General features: G+C 63.0%; 2 protein-coding genes across 3 annotated transcripts in view; both read right to left on the bottom strand.

Moving 5' to 3' along the window:
- Positions 1–1,319: 1,319 nt before the first annotated feature.
- PFDN5 (prefoldin subunit 5) lies at positions 1,320–5,048 on the bottom strand. Of its 2 annotated transcripts, none has more exons than XM_051641435.1 (6): positions 4,958–5,048; positions 3,750–3,819; positions 3,437–3,468; positions 3,179–3,253; positions 1,711–1,816; positions 1,320–1,608 (listed from the first exon to the last, which is right to left on the bottom strand). In XM_051641435.1, the coding sequence occupies exons 1-6, from the start codon at positions 5,021–5,023 to the stop codon at positions 1,529–1,531; spliced, it is 429 nt and encodes a 142-aa protein (XP_051497395.1). In that variant the 5' UTR covers positions 5,024–5,048; the 3' UTR covers positions 1,320–1,528. The 2 variants fall into 2 exon arrangements, with proteins under 2 accessions (XP_051497395.1, XP_051497394.1); XM_051641434.1 differs by having other exon boundaries at positions 3,750–3,852.
- Positions 5,049–5,957: 909 nt separating this feature from the next.
- The window catches only part of ESPL1 (extra spindle pole bodies like 1, separase), a 12,019-nt gene continuing 1,946 nt past the window's right edge, over positions 5,958–16,030 (bottom strand). The window contains exons 2-25 of the mRNA XM_051641385.1: positions 15,439–15,681; positions 15,079–15,223; positions 14,722–14,882; positions 14,503–14,671; positions 14,263–14,397; positions 14,055–14,174; positions 13,732–13,903; positions 13,032–13,160; positions 12,756–12,912; positions 12,348–12,457; positions 10,868–12,015; positions 10,479–10,788; positions 10,192–10,353; positions 9,676–9,889; positions 9,365–9,549; positions 9,147–9,274; positions 8,947–9,069; positions 8,697–8,852; positions 8,449–8,619; positions 8,267–8,371; positions 8,045–8,157; positions 7,876–7,959; positions 6,274–6,438; positions 5,958–6,204 (exon numbers count right to left, since the gene is read on the bottom strand). Of these exons, the coding sequence (XP_051497345.1) occupies positions 6,003–6,204; positions 6,274–6,438; positions 7,876–7,959; positions 8,045–8,157; positions 8,267–8,371; positions 8,449–8,619; positions 8,697–8,852; positions 8,947–9,069; positions 9,147–9,274; positions 9,365–9,549; positions 9,676–9,889; positions 10,192–10,353; positions 10,479–10,788; positions 10,868–12,015; positions 12,348–12,457; positions 12,756–12,912; positions 13,032–13,160; positions 13,732–13,903; positions 14,055–14,174; positions 14,263–14,397; positions 14,503–14,671; positions 14,722–14,882; positions 15,079–15,223; positions 15,439–15,681 (4,807 nt within the window). The 3' untranslated portion in view covers positions 5,958–6,002. The remainder of the gene's footprint in view (positions 6,205–6,273; positions 6,439–7,875; positions 7,960–8,044; positions 8,158–8,266; positions 8,372–8,448; positions 8,620–8,696; positions 8,853–8,946; positions 9,070–9,146; positions 9,275–9,364; positions 9,550–9,675; positions 9,890–10,191; positions 10,354–10,478; positions 10,789–10,867; positions 12,016–12,347; positions 12,458–12,755; positions 12,913–13,031; positions 13,161–13,731; positions 13,904–14,054; positions 14,175–14,262; positions 14,398–14,502; positions 14,672–14,721; positions 14,883–15,078; positions 15,224–15,438; positions 15,682–16,030) is intronic.

Raw genomic sequence — 16,030 nt, forward strand, 5'->3', positions numbered from 1 at the left:
CTCCTCTGGCCTCTCTCCAACAGCTCCGTGTCCTCCCTGTGCTGGGGGCTCCAGAACTGGCCCCAGTTCTCCAGGGGGTCCCAGCAGAGCAGAGCAGAGGGGACAATCCCCTCCCTGGCCCTGCTGGTCACACTCCTGCTGACACAGCCCAGGACACGGGGGGTTTCTGGGCTCCAGGACACGCTGGTCACTCATGTCCAGCTTCCCATCCCCTCCCACCCCAAGTCCTTCTCCTCAGGGCTGCTCTCCAGCCTTTCTCCCCCTGGGTTGGTGCCTGGGGCTGTGCTGACCCAGGGGCAGGACCCTGCACTTGGCCTTGTTGGACTCCAGGAGGTTGGCACTGGCCACCTCTCCAGCCTGCCCAGGTCCCTCTGGATCGTGTCCCTCTCAGCCCCATCCCTGCCAGCAGCTGAGTCCCCAGCCCAGCTTCCCCTCCATTAACCTGGGGAAGCTCCAGGACTCAGCAGCAGCCAAACCTGAGCGTGGGAACTGCTGCCCCGAGGCTCCCAGGAAGACCATGGAGGGATCTGGGGAGTTTTTTAACCCTTCAGAGACATGTTTGGCTGCTCAGGGGAGTAAAGAAATGAAGTCAACCCCCCCAGCAAGGCAGGAGAGTGGGACAAGCTGAGCTGAGGAGAGCCCAACATGACCAGATCCTTCTGGAAGTGTCCACAGGTGGTAGAGATGCTCCTCCCCTCCTGTTTTGCCAAGGGAGGTGAAGAGCTGGATGCTGAGCCCAGAGAAGACTTTTCAACCATAGGAAATAAGGAGCCCCAACCATGGGCTGAGGCTCTGCAGAGGGATCTGGCCAGGCTGGATCCATGAGCCAAGGCCAATTGCATGAGGTTCCACCAGGCTGAGAGCCAGGTCCTGCCCTCAGGTCACACCAACCCCAGGCAACACTCAAGGTTTGGGGCAGTGTCTGGAAAGTGTCTGGAGGAAAAGGACCTGGGGATGTTGGTGATCAGGGGCTGAACATGAGCCAGTGCTAGGCCAGGTGGCCAAGAAGGCCACCAGCATTCTGGACTGCATCAGGAACACTGTGACCAGCAGGAGCAGGGAAGTGATTATACCCTGGTGCTCAGCACTGGTGAGGCCACACTTTGAATCCTGGGGGCAGTTTTGGGCCCCTCATGACAAGGACATGGAGAGGCTGGAGTGTGTCCAGGGAAAGGATAAGGAGCTGGGGAAGGGGCTGGACCAAAGGGAGAAGGGGTTGGAGCATGAGGAGAAGGGGCTGGAGGACATGGAGAAGGGGCTGGAAGACAACGAGAAGGGATTGAAGCACAAGAAGGAGCTGGCCCTGGCACAGCCCCTGCTTCAAGAAGTCTCTTGTTTATTCCACCCCACAGCAGCCAGGGGCTGCCTACAAAAAAAGTTGGGGAGGGGGGCACTGCTGGGGTGGGAAGAGCCACCAGAGACCTGGAATGAGGAGAGCTGAGCTGAGGGGGCTGTGCCACATCCCATGGCTCCCTCCAGCCTCCCCTACTGTCCTGATGGTGAGGAGGGCAAGGAGTGAGGCTGAAGGCTACGCCTTGGTGGTGGCACCTTGAGAGGCTCCCGGGGCCGTGAGCTGCTGGATCTTCTGGCTCATCGTTTCCACCACGGCTGGAGGGAAGAGAAGGGGGGTGGGAGGGTCAGGAGGGCTGCTCAGGGTGGGGAGGGGAGGGCCCCCCCCGAAAAAGAGTGGGGAGGGGGTGGGGTGCCCACCCTGCTTCATGGCGTGTTTCTCCTGCAGCGCCGGCTGGATCTTCTCCATCTGCTTGGTCAGGAAGTCGATTTTCCGCTTGAAAAAGTCTCGGGCGTCGTCTGTGCCCTGGGAGAAGGGAAAAGGGGGGAGGGGGGGGAGTTTAGGGGGGTTGGGAAAGGAGTCACAGGGTGGTGGGGTTGGGAGGGAGCTCTGGAGACCCCCCAGTGCCACCCCCAGCACAGCAGGGTCACCTCCAGCAGCTCCCCCAGGATCCAGGTGGGGCTGGGATGGCTCCAGAGAAGGAGAATCCACCACCTCTCTGGGCAGCCTGGCCCAGGGCTCTGCCACCCTCACAGCAACAGGTTCCTGCTCAGAGAACCATCAGGTTTGGGTTGGAGGGACCTTCAAGACCATCTGGATCCAACCCCCTGCACGGGCAGGGCCACCTCCCACCAGCCCAGGCTGCTCCAAGCCCCATCCAACCTGCCCTTCAACACCCCCAGGGATGGGGCAGCCACAGCTGCCCTGGCCCAGGCTCTCCCCACCCTCCCAGCCAACAAGTTCCTCCTCATCTCCAACCTCCATCTCCCCACTGCCAGTTCCAAGCCCTTCCCCCTGGGCCCATCCCTCCTGCCCTTGGCCCAAGCCCCTCCCCAGCTTTCCTGGAGCCCCTTCAGCCACTGGAAGCTGCTCCAAGGTCTCCCTGGAGCCTTCTCCTCTCCAGGCTGGACACCCCAACTCTCCCAGCCTGGCTCCAGAGCAGAGCTGCTCCAGCCCTCCCAGCATCTCCGGGACCTCCTCTGGCCTCTCTCCAACAGCTCCGTGTCCTCCCTGTGCTGGGGGCTCCAGAACTGGCCCCAGTTCTCCAGGGGGTCCCAGCAGAGCAGAGCAGAGGGGACAATCCCCTCCCTGGCCCTGCTGGTCACACTCCTGCTGACACAGCCCAGGACACGGGGGGTTTCTGGGCTCCAGCGCACGGTGCCAGCCCATGTGGAGCTTCTCCTGCACCCTCACCCCAGCTCCTTCTCCTGCACCCTCACCCCAGCTCCTTCTCCTGCACCCTCACCCCAGCTCCTTCTCCTCCACCCTCACCCCAGCTCCTTCTCCTGCACCCTCACCCCCAGCTCCTTCTCCTCCACCCTCACCCCAGCTCCTTCTCCTCCACCCTCACCCCAGCTCCTTCTCCTCAGGGCTGCTCTCCAGCCCTTCTCCCCCCAACCTCTGCTTGTCCTCGGGGTCACCCCCACCCAGGGGCAGGACCTTGCCCTTGGTGAACCCCACCAGGCTGGCACAGCCCCACCTCTCCACCTGCCCAGCTCCCTCGGGATGGATCCCTGCCCTCCAGCCTGTCCCCTCCCCACACCCCCGGCTCATCTCCTGACAAAGCCAAGATGGGAAGTGCCACCCCCTCCTGCCACCCCCCAGAGGTCCCCAGGGAAGGCAGGGAGCCCCCCAGCCCAGCACTGTCCCCACGTGTCCCCCTGGCACCTTCTCCACGTAGTAGCCGGTTCCGATGTCGATCAGGACACGCTCAACGTCCGAGAGCTTCCCAGGGACGTACATCTGGGAGGGGTGTCAGGGAACGTGGGACACTTGGTGGCTCCAGAGGCTCCAGCTGGGAAGCTGCGGCTGGATCCCAGGGGGGCCGGAGCCCGGCAGCGCCCCGGGAGGGGGGGGGGGCCGGGGGGGCACAAACAGCCCCGGGGGGAGGGAACTGGGGGGGGTTCCAGGGGCAGGAAAGGATACGGAGCTGGTGAGAGGAACCAGCAGGTCCTTCCCTGTGGGAAAGGAGGAGGATGAAGGGGCTGCAGCTCAACATCTGGGCAGGGGGGGAACATCTGGGCCCCTCCTGGGGGGGTACAACTCACCCATGGGGGGGAAGGAGCAGTTTGGGGGGGAAAAGGAGCAGGGTTTTTCTGGGGGAAAGGAGCAGTTTGCGGGGGGCAGGAGCAATTCTGGGGAGCAGCCAGGGCTGGCAAGGCCAGGGAGGGGGGTACCTGCCTCAGGGGGCTTGGCAGGGCCCCCCAGCCCTCGCTGAGATGGGGGGGATCCCACTCACCTTCGTTGCTCTTGTTGAGCACGTTGAGACAGTCCTTGGCTTCCACGTACTTGGTCTGCACCACCTTGAGCTGCGCGATGGAGGACGAGAGGAACTCCAGCTCCTGCAGGGGAGCAGGGCCTGGCTGAGGGGAGGGGGCTCTGGGGGCTGGGGGGGCAGGGCCTGGCTGAGGGGAGGGGGCTCTGGGGGCTGGGGGGGCAGGGCCTGGCTGAGGGGAGGGGGCTCTGGGGGCTGGGGGGGCAGGATGGAGCCAGGAATGGCCCCAAGGAGCGAGTCCTGGAGCCCCAGGAGGCACCTCGGGGGGGCTGCAGCCTCACACCTGCCCCAGAGCCCAGGGGTGTCCCCGAGCCAGGGTCACACCCGTGATGGGGCCAGGGCACCCCCCCCTCAGCTCCAGCCCCTTCACTCCCCCCAGTCCAGCTGCCCAGTTTCTACCCCACTGTTCCCCAGGGCGGGGGTTGGTCCAGTCCAGCTCCCCCAGTCCCACCAGTCCAGGCTGGCCCAGCCCATCTGCAGCCAGTGCCCCCACCCCAGACCAGACTGGCCCCTCCAGCCTCCACTGACCAGTCTGGCCCAGTACATTCCCTCCATCCCAGTCTGGCCCAGTACATTCCCCCCATCTCAGTCTGGCCCAGTACATTCCTCCTCCATCCCAGTCTGGCCCAGTACACTCCTCCTCCATCCCAGTCTGGCCCAGTACATTCCCCCTCCATCCCAGTCTGGCCCAGTACATTCCCCCCATCCCAGTCTGGCCCAGTACACTCCTCCTCCATCCCAATCTGGCCCAGTACATTCCCTCCATCCCAGTCTGGCCCAATACACTCCTCCTCCACTGACCAGTCTGGCCCAGTACATTCCTCCTCCATCCCAGTCTGGCCCAGTACATTCCCCCCATCCCAGTCTGGCCCAGTACATTCCTCCTCCATCCCAGTCTGGCCCAGTACATTCCCCCCATCCCAGTCTGGCCCAGTACACTCCTCCTCCATCCCAGTCTGGCCCAGCACACTTCTCCCCAGCCTAGTCCTGCCTCACAACCCTCACTCCCTCGCCCAGCACATCCCCCCATCCCCGCCTGGCCCCACACATTCTGCCTCAGCCCCCCCATCCCAGTCTGGCCCAGCACATCCCTTCCAGTCGCCACAGCCCCCTCCCCCCCAGCCGCACACCGGCCGTCCTGCCCCCACACGCCCCCCCAGGCCCGGCCGCACCTGGTCGAGCTGCCCCTTGAGCAGCTCCAGCTGCGGCAGCGACAGCTCCTCCGCCCGCGCCGCCATCTTGGCCGCCCCGCGCCGCTCTGCCCGCGCCCGCCCCTCTCGCCGCTCCGCCGCGCAGCGCCCCCTGGCGGCCGGGAGGACCGGGGGGACACCCCAACGGGCAGCGCCCCCCGCGGTGATGGGGGGTGACCCAGAGATGGGGGGGCAGGGACCCCGGGAATGGGGTAGTAGTGACCTCAGATGGGGGGGCCATGACCTCAGAAATAGGCGGCAGAGACCCCAGACATGGGGGGGCAGTGACCTCAGAAAGAGGGGGGGGCAGTGACCTCAGATGGGGGGAGCTGTGACCTCAGAAAGGGGGGGGCTGTGACCCCAGGAATGGGGGCAGAGACCCCAGACATGGGGAAAGTGACCTCAGAAAGGGGGGGGGGGGCTATGACCCCAAGAATGGGGTCATAGTGACTTCAGATGGGGGGGGGAGGGGGGGGGAAGGGCTGTGACCTCAGAAATAGGGGGGCAGAGACCCCAGAGATGGGGGGGGGCAATGACCTCAGAAAGGGGGGGGGCTATGACCTCAGAAAGGGGGGGGGCTGTGACCTCAGAAAGGGGGGGGCAGAGACCCCAGGAATAGTGTGGGGGGTGGGAGGGGCAGAGACCCCAAAGGGTTGAGGGGTGTTTCTCCTCAGGGCCCCAAGGAGCACCCAGAGAAAAAAAGGTGCCCCCCCCCCCCACCTAGAAACAGAGGACAGAGCCCACCCCCGAGCAGGCAGCACCCCCTGCCCTCCCCTGGCACTTCCAGAGCCCCCCATTCCAAAACAGAAGGGTGAGAGGGAGCAGGAAGAAGGGGGGAAGAGGTGGGTGACCCCCAGCAGCAAGGGGGACAGAAGAGAGTGGGGAAGGACAGGTGCAAAGGCAGCAGCTTTATTGTCACAACACAGATAAAAACATTCATTAAAATAAATTACACTCCAGCAGAGCCCGGCTGAGGCCCCACTGCTGCTCTGCGGGGGGGTCAGGGACCCTCCAGGCCCCCCAAACCTCACTGCAGACAGACAGGCAGCCCGTAGGCCACGGGGGCTGCCCCGATGAGATATTTGAGTCTGGGGGCTTGGCGGGCCTGGGCGACAGAGGAGAGGAGGGGGGCAGCCGAGCCCCCCTGCAGCCAGCCCTCCAGCAGCGCCTGCGCGTAGCGGTCGATGTCGCGGTCCGTCACGTCCCACAGGTTCCCCAGCACCAAGGGGCTGGAAGGCAGGCAGCTGTCAGCCCTGCTCCCACCCCAGCGACAGCCCCCTGCCCAGCCCCGGGCTCACCAGCCGGCCAGGATGTAGCTGAGGATGATGCCGGAGCCCTCCAGGCCGCCCCGCAGGGCCAGGGCCGCGCTGCTGCAGCCGAAGAGCAGGGCGACCGCGCGGCAGTCCAGGCGGGACAGGGTCTGGCCGTCCAGGAACCGGGCACCAGCACCGTGGCCCATGTAGCTGTGGGGAGAAACCAGCACCAGGGCCCCTCTAACTGGGGGGAGAAACCAGCACCCAGGGCCCCTCTAACTGGGGGGAGAAACCAGCACCCAGGGCCCCTCTAACTGGGGGGAGAAACCAGCACCCAGGGCCCCTCTAACTGGGGGGAAAAACCAGCACCCAGGGCCCCTCTAACTGGGGGGAAAAACCAGCACCCAGGGCCCCTCTAACTGGGGGGAGAAACCAGCACCCAGGGCCCCTCTAACTGGGGGGAGAAACCAGCACCATGTCCCATCTAATTGGGGGGAGAAACCAGCACCCAGGGCCCCTCTAACTGGGGGGAGAAACCAGCACCAGGACCCCTCTAACTGGGGGGGAAAAACAGCACCAGGACCCCTCTAACTGGGGGGAAAAACCAGCACCCAGGGCCCATCTAACTGGGGGGAAAAAACAGCACCATGTCCCAGCTAACTGGAAGAAAAAACCAGCACCCAGGGCCCATCTAACTGGGGGGAGAAACCAGCACCCAGGGCCCCTCTAACTGGGGGGAGAAACCAGCACCCAGGGCCCCTCTAACTGGGGGGAGAAACCAGCACCCAGGGCCCCTCTAACTGGGGGGAGAAACCAGCACCCAGGGCCCCTCTAACTGGGGGGAGAAACCAGCACCCAGGGCCCATCTAACTGGGGGGAGAAACCAGCACCCAGGGCCCCTCTAACTGGGGGGAGAAACCAGCACCCAGGGCCCCTCTAACTGGGGGGAGAAACCAGCACCCAGGGCCCCTCTAACTGGGGGGAGAAACCAGCACCCAGGGCCCCTCTAACTGGGGGGAGAAACCAGCACCAAGGCCCCTCTAACTGGGGGGAGAAACCAGCACCAAGGCCCATCTAACTGGGGGCAGAAACCAGCACCAAGGCCCATCTAACTGGGGGCAGAAACCAGCACCATGTCCCATCTAACTGGGGGCAGAAACCAGCACCCAGGGCCCCTCTAACTGGGGAGAGAAACCAGCACCCAGGGCCCCTCTAACTGGGGAGAGAAACCAGCACCCAGGGCCCCTCTAACTGGGGGGAGAGAAACCAGCACCCAGGGCCCCTCTAACTGGGGAGAGAAACCAGCACCCAGGGCCCATCTAACTGGGGAGAAACCAGCACCAAGGCCCATCTAACTGGGGGCAGAAACCAGCACCATGTCCCATCTAACTGGGGGCAGAAACCAGCACCCAGGGCCCATCTAACTGGAGGAAAAACCAGCACCCAGGGCCCATCTAACTGGGGGGAGAAACCAGCACCCAGGGCCCCTCTAACTGGGGGGAGAAACCAGCACCCAGGGCCCCTCTAACTGGAGGAAAAACCAGCACCCAGGGCCCATCTAACTGGGGGGAGAAGCTGCCCCTGGGGTGACCCTCCCCCTGGGTACCCCCAGCCAGGCTGTCCCCAAGCAGCCCTGGTGATGCTCACATGTAGAGATCATGCTCCTGGAGGGCTGCCTGAATCTGCAGGGGGCTGGGGACGGCTCCTGTCACCCCTTTCCAGCCAGGCTCCCTGCAGGAGAGGCAGTAAGCAGGGCTGGGGGGCACAGACCACCCCCACACACACACACTCCGACCTCCCAAAGATGTCCACCCACCTCTCAAACCATTCCCGAAACCGCTTCTCTGTGCCCAGGAGGTTGCTGTGTGGGTTGAGGACATAGAAGATGCTGCTGGGGTCCACACCACGGCTCAGCACAGACCGGGGCTGCTGCTGGAGAGGGTGGGCAGAAGTGGGAGCCAGCCCAGCACCAGGTTTAAGGAGGGTCCCCCAACACCTGGGGCTGGGAGATGAGGGGTTCCCCCCCCCATCATCTCACCTTCTGTGCCAGGGAGTAGCTGAGCAGGAAGCGCAGGGAAGGGAGCCTGGTCACAGGCACAGCCTTCAGGCAGGTCATGCTCTCCCAGGGCAGCTTCTGCAGGTGCTGGGAGGAAGAGGAGGAGGGTGTGAGCGGGAGGGAGGCAGCAGGGGCAGGAGGTGAGGCAGAAGCAGAGGGCTCACCTTATCCAGCACCAGGACAAGAGAGCCAGGGGGCTGCTTGGTGCAGGGTCTGTGCTTCTCCAGCAGCTCCTGCAAGAGGAGCTGGGCCTGGCGGGGCCGCGCGGGGCAGAGACCGAAGGCCAAGGCTTGGACATCATGGGGGGTGAGGAGGGCAGCAGCGTTCAGCACCACCTGGGGGGGAGGAGGAAGGGGTGAGCAGAGGCAAAGCAGGGGCTCAGCCCCCCAGAAGCCTCTCACAGCCCAGGCACCTTGAGCAGGCTGGGGTCTGCGTCCCTCCAGCCGCAGCAGCGGAGCTGGGCGTGCAGGCGGGCGGCTTCCTCGGCCAGAGCAGGGTCGGGGCTGGTGGGGATCAGGGCACCCCTCCAGCAGCCCAGCACCTGCATCTCCAGGGTCTCGATGAGGCTCTGCAAGAGGGTCAGAGTCAGCAGAGGGTCCAGACGCCCCAGTTCTCTCCAAAACACCCCCCACATCAGAGCACAGGGGGGGTTTCCCCCCCACCTTCATCTTGCCATCCAGCTCGAAGCGGCGCAGCCACCAGCTCTCCTTCTCCGTGCAGCTGTTGGCTTCCTTCTGCTCCTTCTGGATGGTGTCAAAGTCCCTCAGCAGCAAGTGCAGGGGGGTCTGGAGGAGGAAAGGAGCTGTCACTGGAGCCCCAGGAGCAGCTGGGCTGCCCCACTCCCAGCCCTGCCCACACTCACCGTGTTGGGAGCAGTGGGGATGCGGAGGGTGAGGGGAGCAGCGCCCTTCTCCAGCCGTGTCAGCAGCAGAGTGTCCCCCACGCAGCCAGGCTGCATGCTGCAGAGGGTCAACACACACACAGCCACCCCTGCAAGCAACACCCAGACCTTAAGGACAGCCCCCAGGGCACCCTCGGGGTGCTGAGCTGCCCAGTCCCTCTGCTCACACCAGCCCTTACCGCTGGGGATCTGCTCCAGCTGTGCCTGGAACCCGTCCCGCTCCCCGGAGCCCAGTGCTGTGGGGCTGAAGGTGAAGAGTTTCTGGAGCTCCCTGAGGTGGTGGCAGCGTTTTTCCAGACACCCCTCCTGCAGGGACAGCCCCTGGAGCTGCTCGGCCACATCCCCTGCTGACTTCTTCTCTTTGCTGCAGAAGCAAAGTCGGTCAGGGGAGAAATAACCACTCCAAAAATCACCTTTGCTGGGGCACTGGTGGTGGGGAGTGAACCCCTTCTGGGAGGCTGCAGGGAGGAGGGGAGAGCAGGGAACTCACTGAATCTTCCTGTGGAGGATGCTGAGCAGCTGATGGCGAGTGGTGATGGAGACTGACTCAGAGAGCAGGTAGGCAGTGGAAAGGGGGTCCTGGTTCCCTGTGGCTAGAGCCAGGAGCTGGCAGAGCTGGCTGTAGAGCACACTGGGAGGGCAGTAGCTGATGCAGTTGAAAGCATCTTTCAGAAGCTCAAGGACTGTGTCCAGTGAGGAGACATCTGGAAGGGACAAAACAGCCCAAGCCCAGGGCAGAATCAGCCCAGAGGCCTCAGGGGAGGTGGAGCAGAGGGGACAGACACAGCATCCCCAGCGCAGCCACCAGCTCCCAGTCCAAGACCAGCATCCCACGCACTGGAGGCTCATGGAGCAGCCCCATGCTACTCTTGGCCAACAGCCTGGTGCCCACCCAGTCCCCCTCCCCAGGAAATAGGACAAAATCCTCCCTGTGGGTCAAGATCAAGACAGGGAGGTCTTGGATCTGTTACCAGCTCTGCCAGAACAAACCCACCCAGGTTCTCACCACCAGCCTTGGGCAGGGCTGAGGAGACGGTCCCCTCGGGGTGCAGGGGGTGCCCCCTGCCCAGCCACTGTGCTGCCATGATGTCCTCACTGGCTTCTTGCCTCAGGACCTCCTGCTCCCCGTCCATGCCCTCCTGCCTGTGCCAAGGCAGGTGTCTCCTGCCTGTGGGGACAGAGGCACCTGGTCCCTCGGACTGGTGGCAGCAGCAGGGACAGACCTACGCAACTGCTTGGGGGTGCATGAAGGCAAAACCCCCCCCTCCTGATCCCTGGAGTAGCCCAGCTCACCTGGAGCCCCCTCCTCTTCCTTGGAGGCCCACAAGACCTTGCAGCTCGTCTCATGCTCTTCCTCCACAGCCCTCAGAAGCTCCCGCTCCTCCTCCTCTCTCCGGCCGACCGCCCTGCGGGTCGCTCGCTCCCTTCTCTCCCCTGCAGCCCCAGCTCGGGGGACTCTGCGGGGGTGGGCACTGCTGCCCTGCCCCCTCAACCCGGAGGATTTGGGGGGCAGAACTTTCTGGGCACAGGATTTCTTGCGGGTAGCTCTGGGGGTCAGCCCTGCTTTGAGATCCTCCAGGTCACTGTCATCACTGAAGGTCACCTGAAGCAGAGGGACAGGTGGGGTGCCAGGGTTGGTGCCAGGCAGGGGAGCTGCCCCTCTCAGCCCCCTCCCCACTCACCTGCAGGCGGGACTTGACCCTCCCCAAGACTTTGGGTGCCCGTGGGAGCCGGGCCCTGCCAGCTGGTGGGGAGGATTCATTGAAGATGGTGAAGGGAGTCCTGGCAGCAGCAGCTGCACGTGGCTGGGCAGGATGGGCTTTCTGGCGAGGGGTGCAGGGCACTGTCACTGGGCGGATGACGATGGGGGGCACCTCGCTGTCTGAGCCACCCACAGCAAAGACATCATCACTGCTTGGCACAGCCACAGGCTTCGCTCTCTGGTTCCTCTTCACTCTGGGCTTGGGCCCAGCAGGGGCCATCGCCGGGGTGTTCTTGCGCCTTTGGGGTCGAGCTTTGCCAGTCGTGAGGGTCTGGGGCACAGCCACCTCCTCAGGCTCTGCTGAAGCCAGCGTGGACAGCTGCCAGGTCCAAGAAGCAGCAAAGACACCATCCACAGAGCTGCCGTGCTTGGAGGCCACGTGGTAAATGGCAGCCGTGGCTTTGGCAAGCAGCAGGCTGGCCCTGGAGACCCCCCAGCTGGGCAGGTGGGGTCTGCAGGACGCCAGGAAGGTCAACCCCATCTCCAGGTCCTCCTGCAGCTCCTCCGCCAGCTGGGGACTAGCCAGGCTCTGAACGGCCAACGCAGCGTAGGCAGAGGCCACCAGCTCGTCCAGCATCTCCAGGGCAGGGGGCTGCAGGGCAGGGGGCTGCAGGGCAGGGGGCTGCAGGCTGCCCCCCAGCCCGTCCCGCAGCGCGGCGGCAGAGCGGGCGGTCAGGGCAGCGCAGCGCGGCCGCAGCGCCCGCAGCAGAGCCAGCCCCCCGGCCACGCTGCCCACGGCCAGCTCAGCCTGGGCACAGCAGAGGAGCCAGCGCAGGCAGAGAGCAGAGAGGGCCAGGTCGGAGCAGAGGCAGCAGGGGCAGGAGGCTGGGTGGGTGAGGAAGGCCAGCCTCTTCCTCCTCTTGGGCTTCAGCTCCGGCGAGGCGGTGAGCGCGTCTGCCTTCTCCAGCCTGCTCACCGGGGCCACCAGCTCCAGCACCGGGCCCTTCAGGAAACACTCCTCTTCCCCAGGGGGCTCAGAGATGGGGGTCCGTGGCTTCTTGCCCTCGAGTTTGCCCTTCCTGGGCAGGATCTTCGTCTGGTCCTTCTGCTTCTTGCTGTCTTTAAGCTCTGTGGGTGGAGGGGAGGGTTATTTTGGCCTCCTCCCCCAGCTCCCACCACAACCAGCCTGAGGAAGGGTGTGAGGGGCTGGATCCAACACTTCTGCTTCCCCCAGCGAAGCCTTTGGCTGCTGGAGGAGTCACTTGATGAGCCCAGACATGGCTCAGAATCACCCCCCACCTCTGTACCCTCCTGGGAGGGACAGGGGATTGGCTGCTCCAGCAGCACCTGCACAAGGCAGATGTTTTGTTCCAGCTCACAAAGAGTCACCCCTGGCACTTCCTGGCCTTGGGGGTCACCTCAGCCCCCCATTCCCCTTCAAGTCCAGAGCAGGAACCCACCAGTGCTGGACTCCAGGAGAAAGAGAACATGCTCCAGGCTGAAGTTACTCAGCTCCAGCTCACTCTGCTGCAGCTCTAGCTGGGCCTTCAGCACCAGGAAGGAAGCCAACCTGGGGGGCAGATGGAAAGGCAGCCCTCAGAGCCACCCCAACCACAGCCCCTACTCCATCCCCAGAAGGAACAAACTCACACCCAACCTGGTGAGCTGGATTCATGGGTTAACACCCCTCAGGGCAGCTGCTTGCCCCAGACCAAGCTGAGAAGGTGCCAAACCCTCCCAGCCAGGACCAGTCCCCTCCAAGGGACAGGAACACCTGATGTCCCCTGTGGCTACAAGGCAGCTCATCCCTGATCAAGCATCCCCCAAGTTCAGGGCCAGGCTGTTCCCCAGTTGCATGGACAACTCACCAACGGGTGCTTTGCAGTTTCTGGGCCAGCCTGATGGCCTCCAAGCAGAAGGCTTTAGCCTTAGACACCATCTCCAACCTGCTGAGGAGAGCCACCAGGTGCTCCAAGCAGCCCAGCATGTCTGCCAGCACTTGCCACTTCAGCAGCAGGTTGTCCCCTGTGAGGCAGGACAAGAAGGTGACCCAAGCTGCTCTTCCCAGAGTAGCAGGCAAAGAGCCTGACACTTTCCAGAGGGGCAGGGGGGATCCCAGGGGGTTCTGGTCCCCACCAGCTCACCACAATCCACAAACTGGACATCAGACACCCCTGCCCGGCAGCCCAGCACGTCACTGCCCATCAGCAGGAGGATGATGCTGCGGAAAAGCTTCTGGGCTTCACTGAGAGCCATCTCAGGCATCTGCCACCCTGTGTGAGGGCAGTTGTGGGGATCAGCACCCACCAACACCCTTCCCAGCACGGAGCAAATTCCCTCTCATCACCCCACACAGGCTGGAGAAACCCAGAAGTCAAACATTTGCAGGGCAAATCTCATTTGAAAAGAACACTTCAGCCTGGAGAAGACTCCATGGTGACCTCAGAGCAACTTCCCAGTATCTGAAGGGGACCTACAAGAAAGCTGGGGTGGGGCTTTTTACACGTGTGTAGTGAGAGGACAAGGGGCAATGGTCTGAAGCTTAAAGAGGGGAGATTCAGGTTGGACATTAGGAAAAAGTTCCTTCCTGTGAGGGTGGTGAGATGCTGGAACAGGTTGCCCAGGGAAGCTGTGGCTGCCCCATCCCTGGCAGTGTTGAAGGGCAGGTTGGATGGGGCTTGGAGCAACCTGGGCTGGTGGGAGGTGTCCCTGCCCATGCAGGGAGGTTGGAACTAAACGGTCTTTCAGATCCCTTCCAACCCAAACCATTCCATGACTGTTTCATCCATGACCCCTGCCAGGCTGGTGCACCTCAGGAGGGTTTTAACCATCCCAGCAACTCACCTTGGGCAAAGAGCTGCTGCCGAAGCTCCAGGGAGAGGCAGGCAGGGGGGAGGCTCAGGTAGACAGTCACCAGCTGAAGGACATGGGCTCGCAGCAGGTACCAGACCTTTGTGGTTTTTTGATGAGGAAGGTTCTGGAGCACTTGCAGCAACAGGGTGAGCCCCTCTTCAAGCTGCAGAGCAAGAAAGAGTCACCATTTGTGGTTCAGAGCGTCCCCATGCTCAAGGTTCCTCGTGAGAGCTAATGACAGACAGAGCTGCTGCAGCCTCCTCTCACCCTCTGACACCACTTCTGAGTTAGAAGAGGGTTTTTAGGAGCCTCACCTGGTGGTTGGTGCAGCAGAGCTGGCTGCGGAGCAGGAGGCAGGTTTGCTGCTGCAGCAGGTAGGAGCTGTCACTGCCATCAGCCTTCTGCAGACAGGACTCCATCTCCTCCAGGAAGAGCTGGAAACAAACATGTCACCATCAAGGCTGCAGCCTCAGGGAAGGGCTGAGCAAGCCCTGCAGCCCCTTCCCTCCCTGCCAGACTTACCTGGGCATAGTTGGGACACTCCAGCTGGAAGAGCAGCCTGGTGACCTGGCCCAGGGCACTGGCCATGCCCAGGCTGTCCCCGAGCGCACGGCACAGGTCTCTGACCAGGAGGTAGGTCTCCATGGCTTGCAAGGGCTGGGGACAGGAAACCACCCCCCAGTTACACTCAGAGGCCACCTGAGAGGGACTGTGTGCCAAGGGAGGCTGCTGTGCCACCAGCCCCCTCCCCAACAGCATCACCTTGGCCATCAGCTTGTAGAGAGCTGCCAGGAGGCGCAGGGAGGCCGCGGTCTGCTCAGGGCTGCGCACGGCCGGGACACGCCGCGTCCCCAGGAGCTGCTTCCACAAGGTGAAGGCATCATCCAGGCTTTGGTGCAGAGCTGAGAGCACAGCGTGGGTCTGAGACACCCTGACCCAAACCCAGGCCCTCCTAAAAAGCCTCTTCTTAAAGGGCCAAACCCGCCAGCATCCTCACCACTCTCTGCTGCCAGGCTGAAGTGGACTCCATCGTACAGGAACGGGTCCTCCAGCAGCCTGTCCTCGTGGTTGAGGTCATTGGGCTCAAACTCTTCCAGTTTCTTCAGCCCCTGAGCTTTGGCTCTCTGGTCTCTCTCTATGCTCTGCAGTGGGGGAGAATGCACCTTGAGACACCCCAGGGTTTCCAGTGGGGTTTAGGTGTCCTTTGGTGGCCCCAGTGAAGAGCTGAGCACTGCCAACAAGGCTGAGGGCACCTGACAAGCACAGAGCCCTGTGGTGTTCCCAGATTTGGACCTTTCAGTGTCCCACAGCCCTGCTCTGCCCACCCCCCCCGCCCACCTTCTCCAGCTTGGACTCCAGGGTGCAGATGTAGAGCCAGAGCAGAGCCTGTGCCTGGTCATCAAGGAGCTGGTCCTGGTTCTGGGCACTCCTGGGCACCAGCTCCAGCAGCCTCAAGGCTTCATGGATTGAGTCCAGGGAGGAGCTGCCAGAGAGAGGGATCAGAAACAGCCTTTGGTCCCCAAAACCCCTGGAGCATTTTAAGGGGAGGCACAGGTACATCTCAGGACTCCAAACAGAGCAAACAGCCAGAACAATAACACTCCAGATCCTTAAAACTGCCCCTGAGGACCCTCGAATGCTCCTTGGGGACTTTCAGGGACACAGAGGGGTGATCTCAGTGTGCCAGTGTCCACCCACCAGTCTGTCTGCTGGGAGTAGCTGTGGTAGCACAAGACCTGGGCCAGCTCCATCAAGCCAATGGCTCTCTCATGCAGGCGACCACTCTCCTCTGGGCACAGCTCCAGCAGGTCGCAGAGGACGTTGTAGCGTTCCTGCCCCGTGTCACCTTGGACAGTCTTGTAGGCCTTCAGCTCAGCAAAGAGGACATTCACCAAGGTCTCTGTGTCCAGCTTATGCCCTTCCAAGCCTTCCTTCAGGGTTCTGGGAGAAACAGAAGCTGTGTGAGGGCTCCAGGAACATCTCACGGGCTCAAATGTCATTTCATAGAATCATCAAGGTTGGAAGGGACCTTAAAGACCATCAGGTTCCAGCCCCCCTGCCATGAGCAGGGACCCCTCCCACCAGCCCAGGCTGCACAAAACCTCCTCCAACCTGGCCTTAAAAGCCTCCAGGGCTGGGGCATCAACAACCTCCCTGGGCAACCCATCCCAGTTCCTCACCACCTGAGAGTGAAGAATTTCTTCCTAATCTCTCACCTCAATCTCCCCCCTCTCAGCTTAAAACCATCACCCCTTGTCCTCTCACCATCTTCTCCGGTGAAAAGTCCTCC

Source organism: Apus apus, chromosome 28 (genome assembly GCF_020740795.1).
Source record: "Apus apus isolate bApuApu2 chromosome 28, bApuApu2.pri.cur, whole genome shotgun sequence".
In the NCBI taxonomy this organism is placed as follows: domain Eukaryota; kingdom Metazoa; phylum Chordata; class Aves; order Apodiformes; family Apodidae; genus Apus; species Apus apus.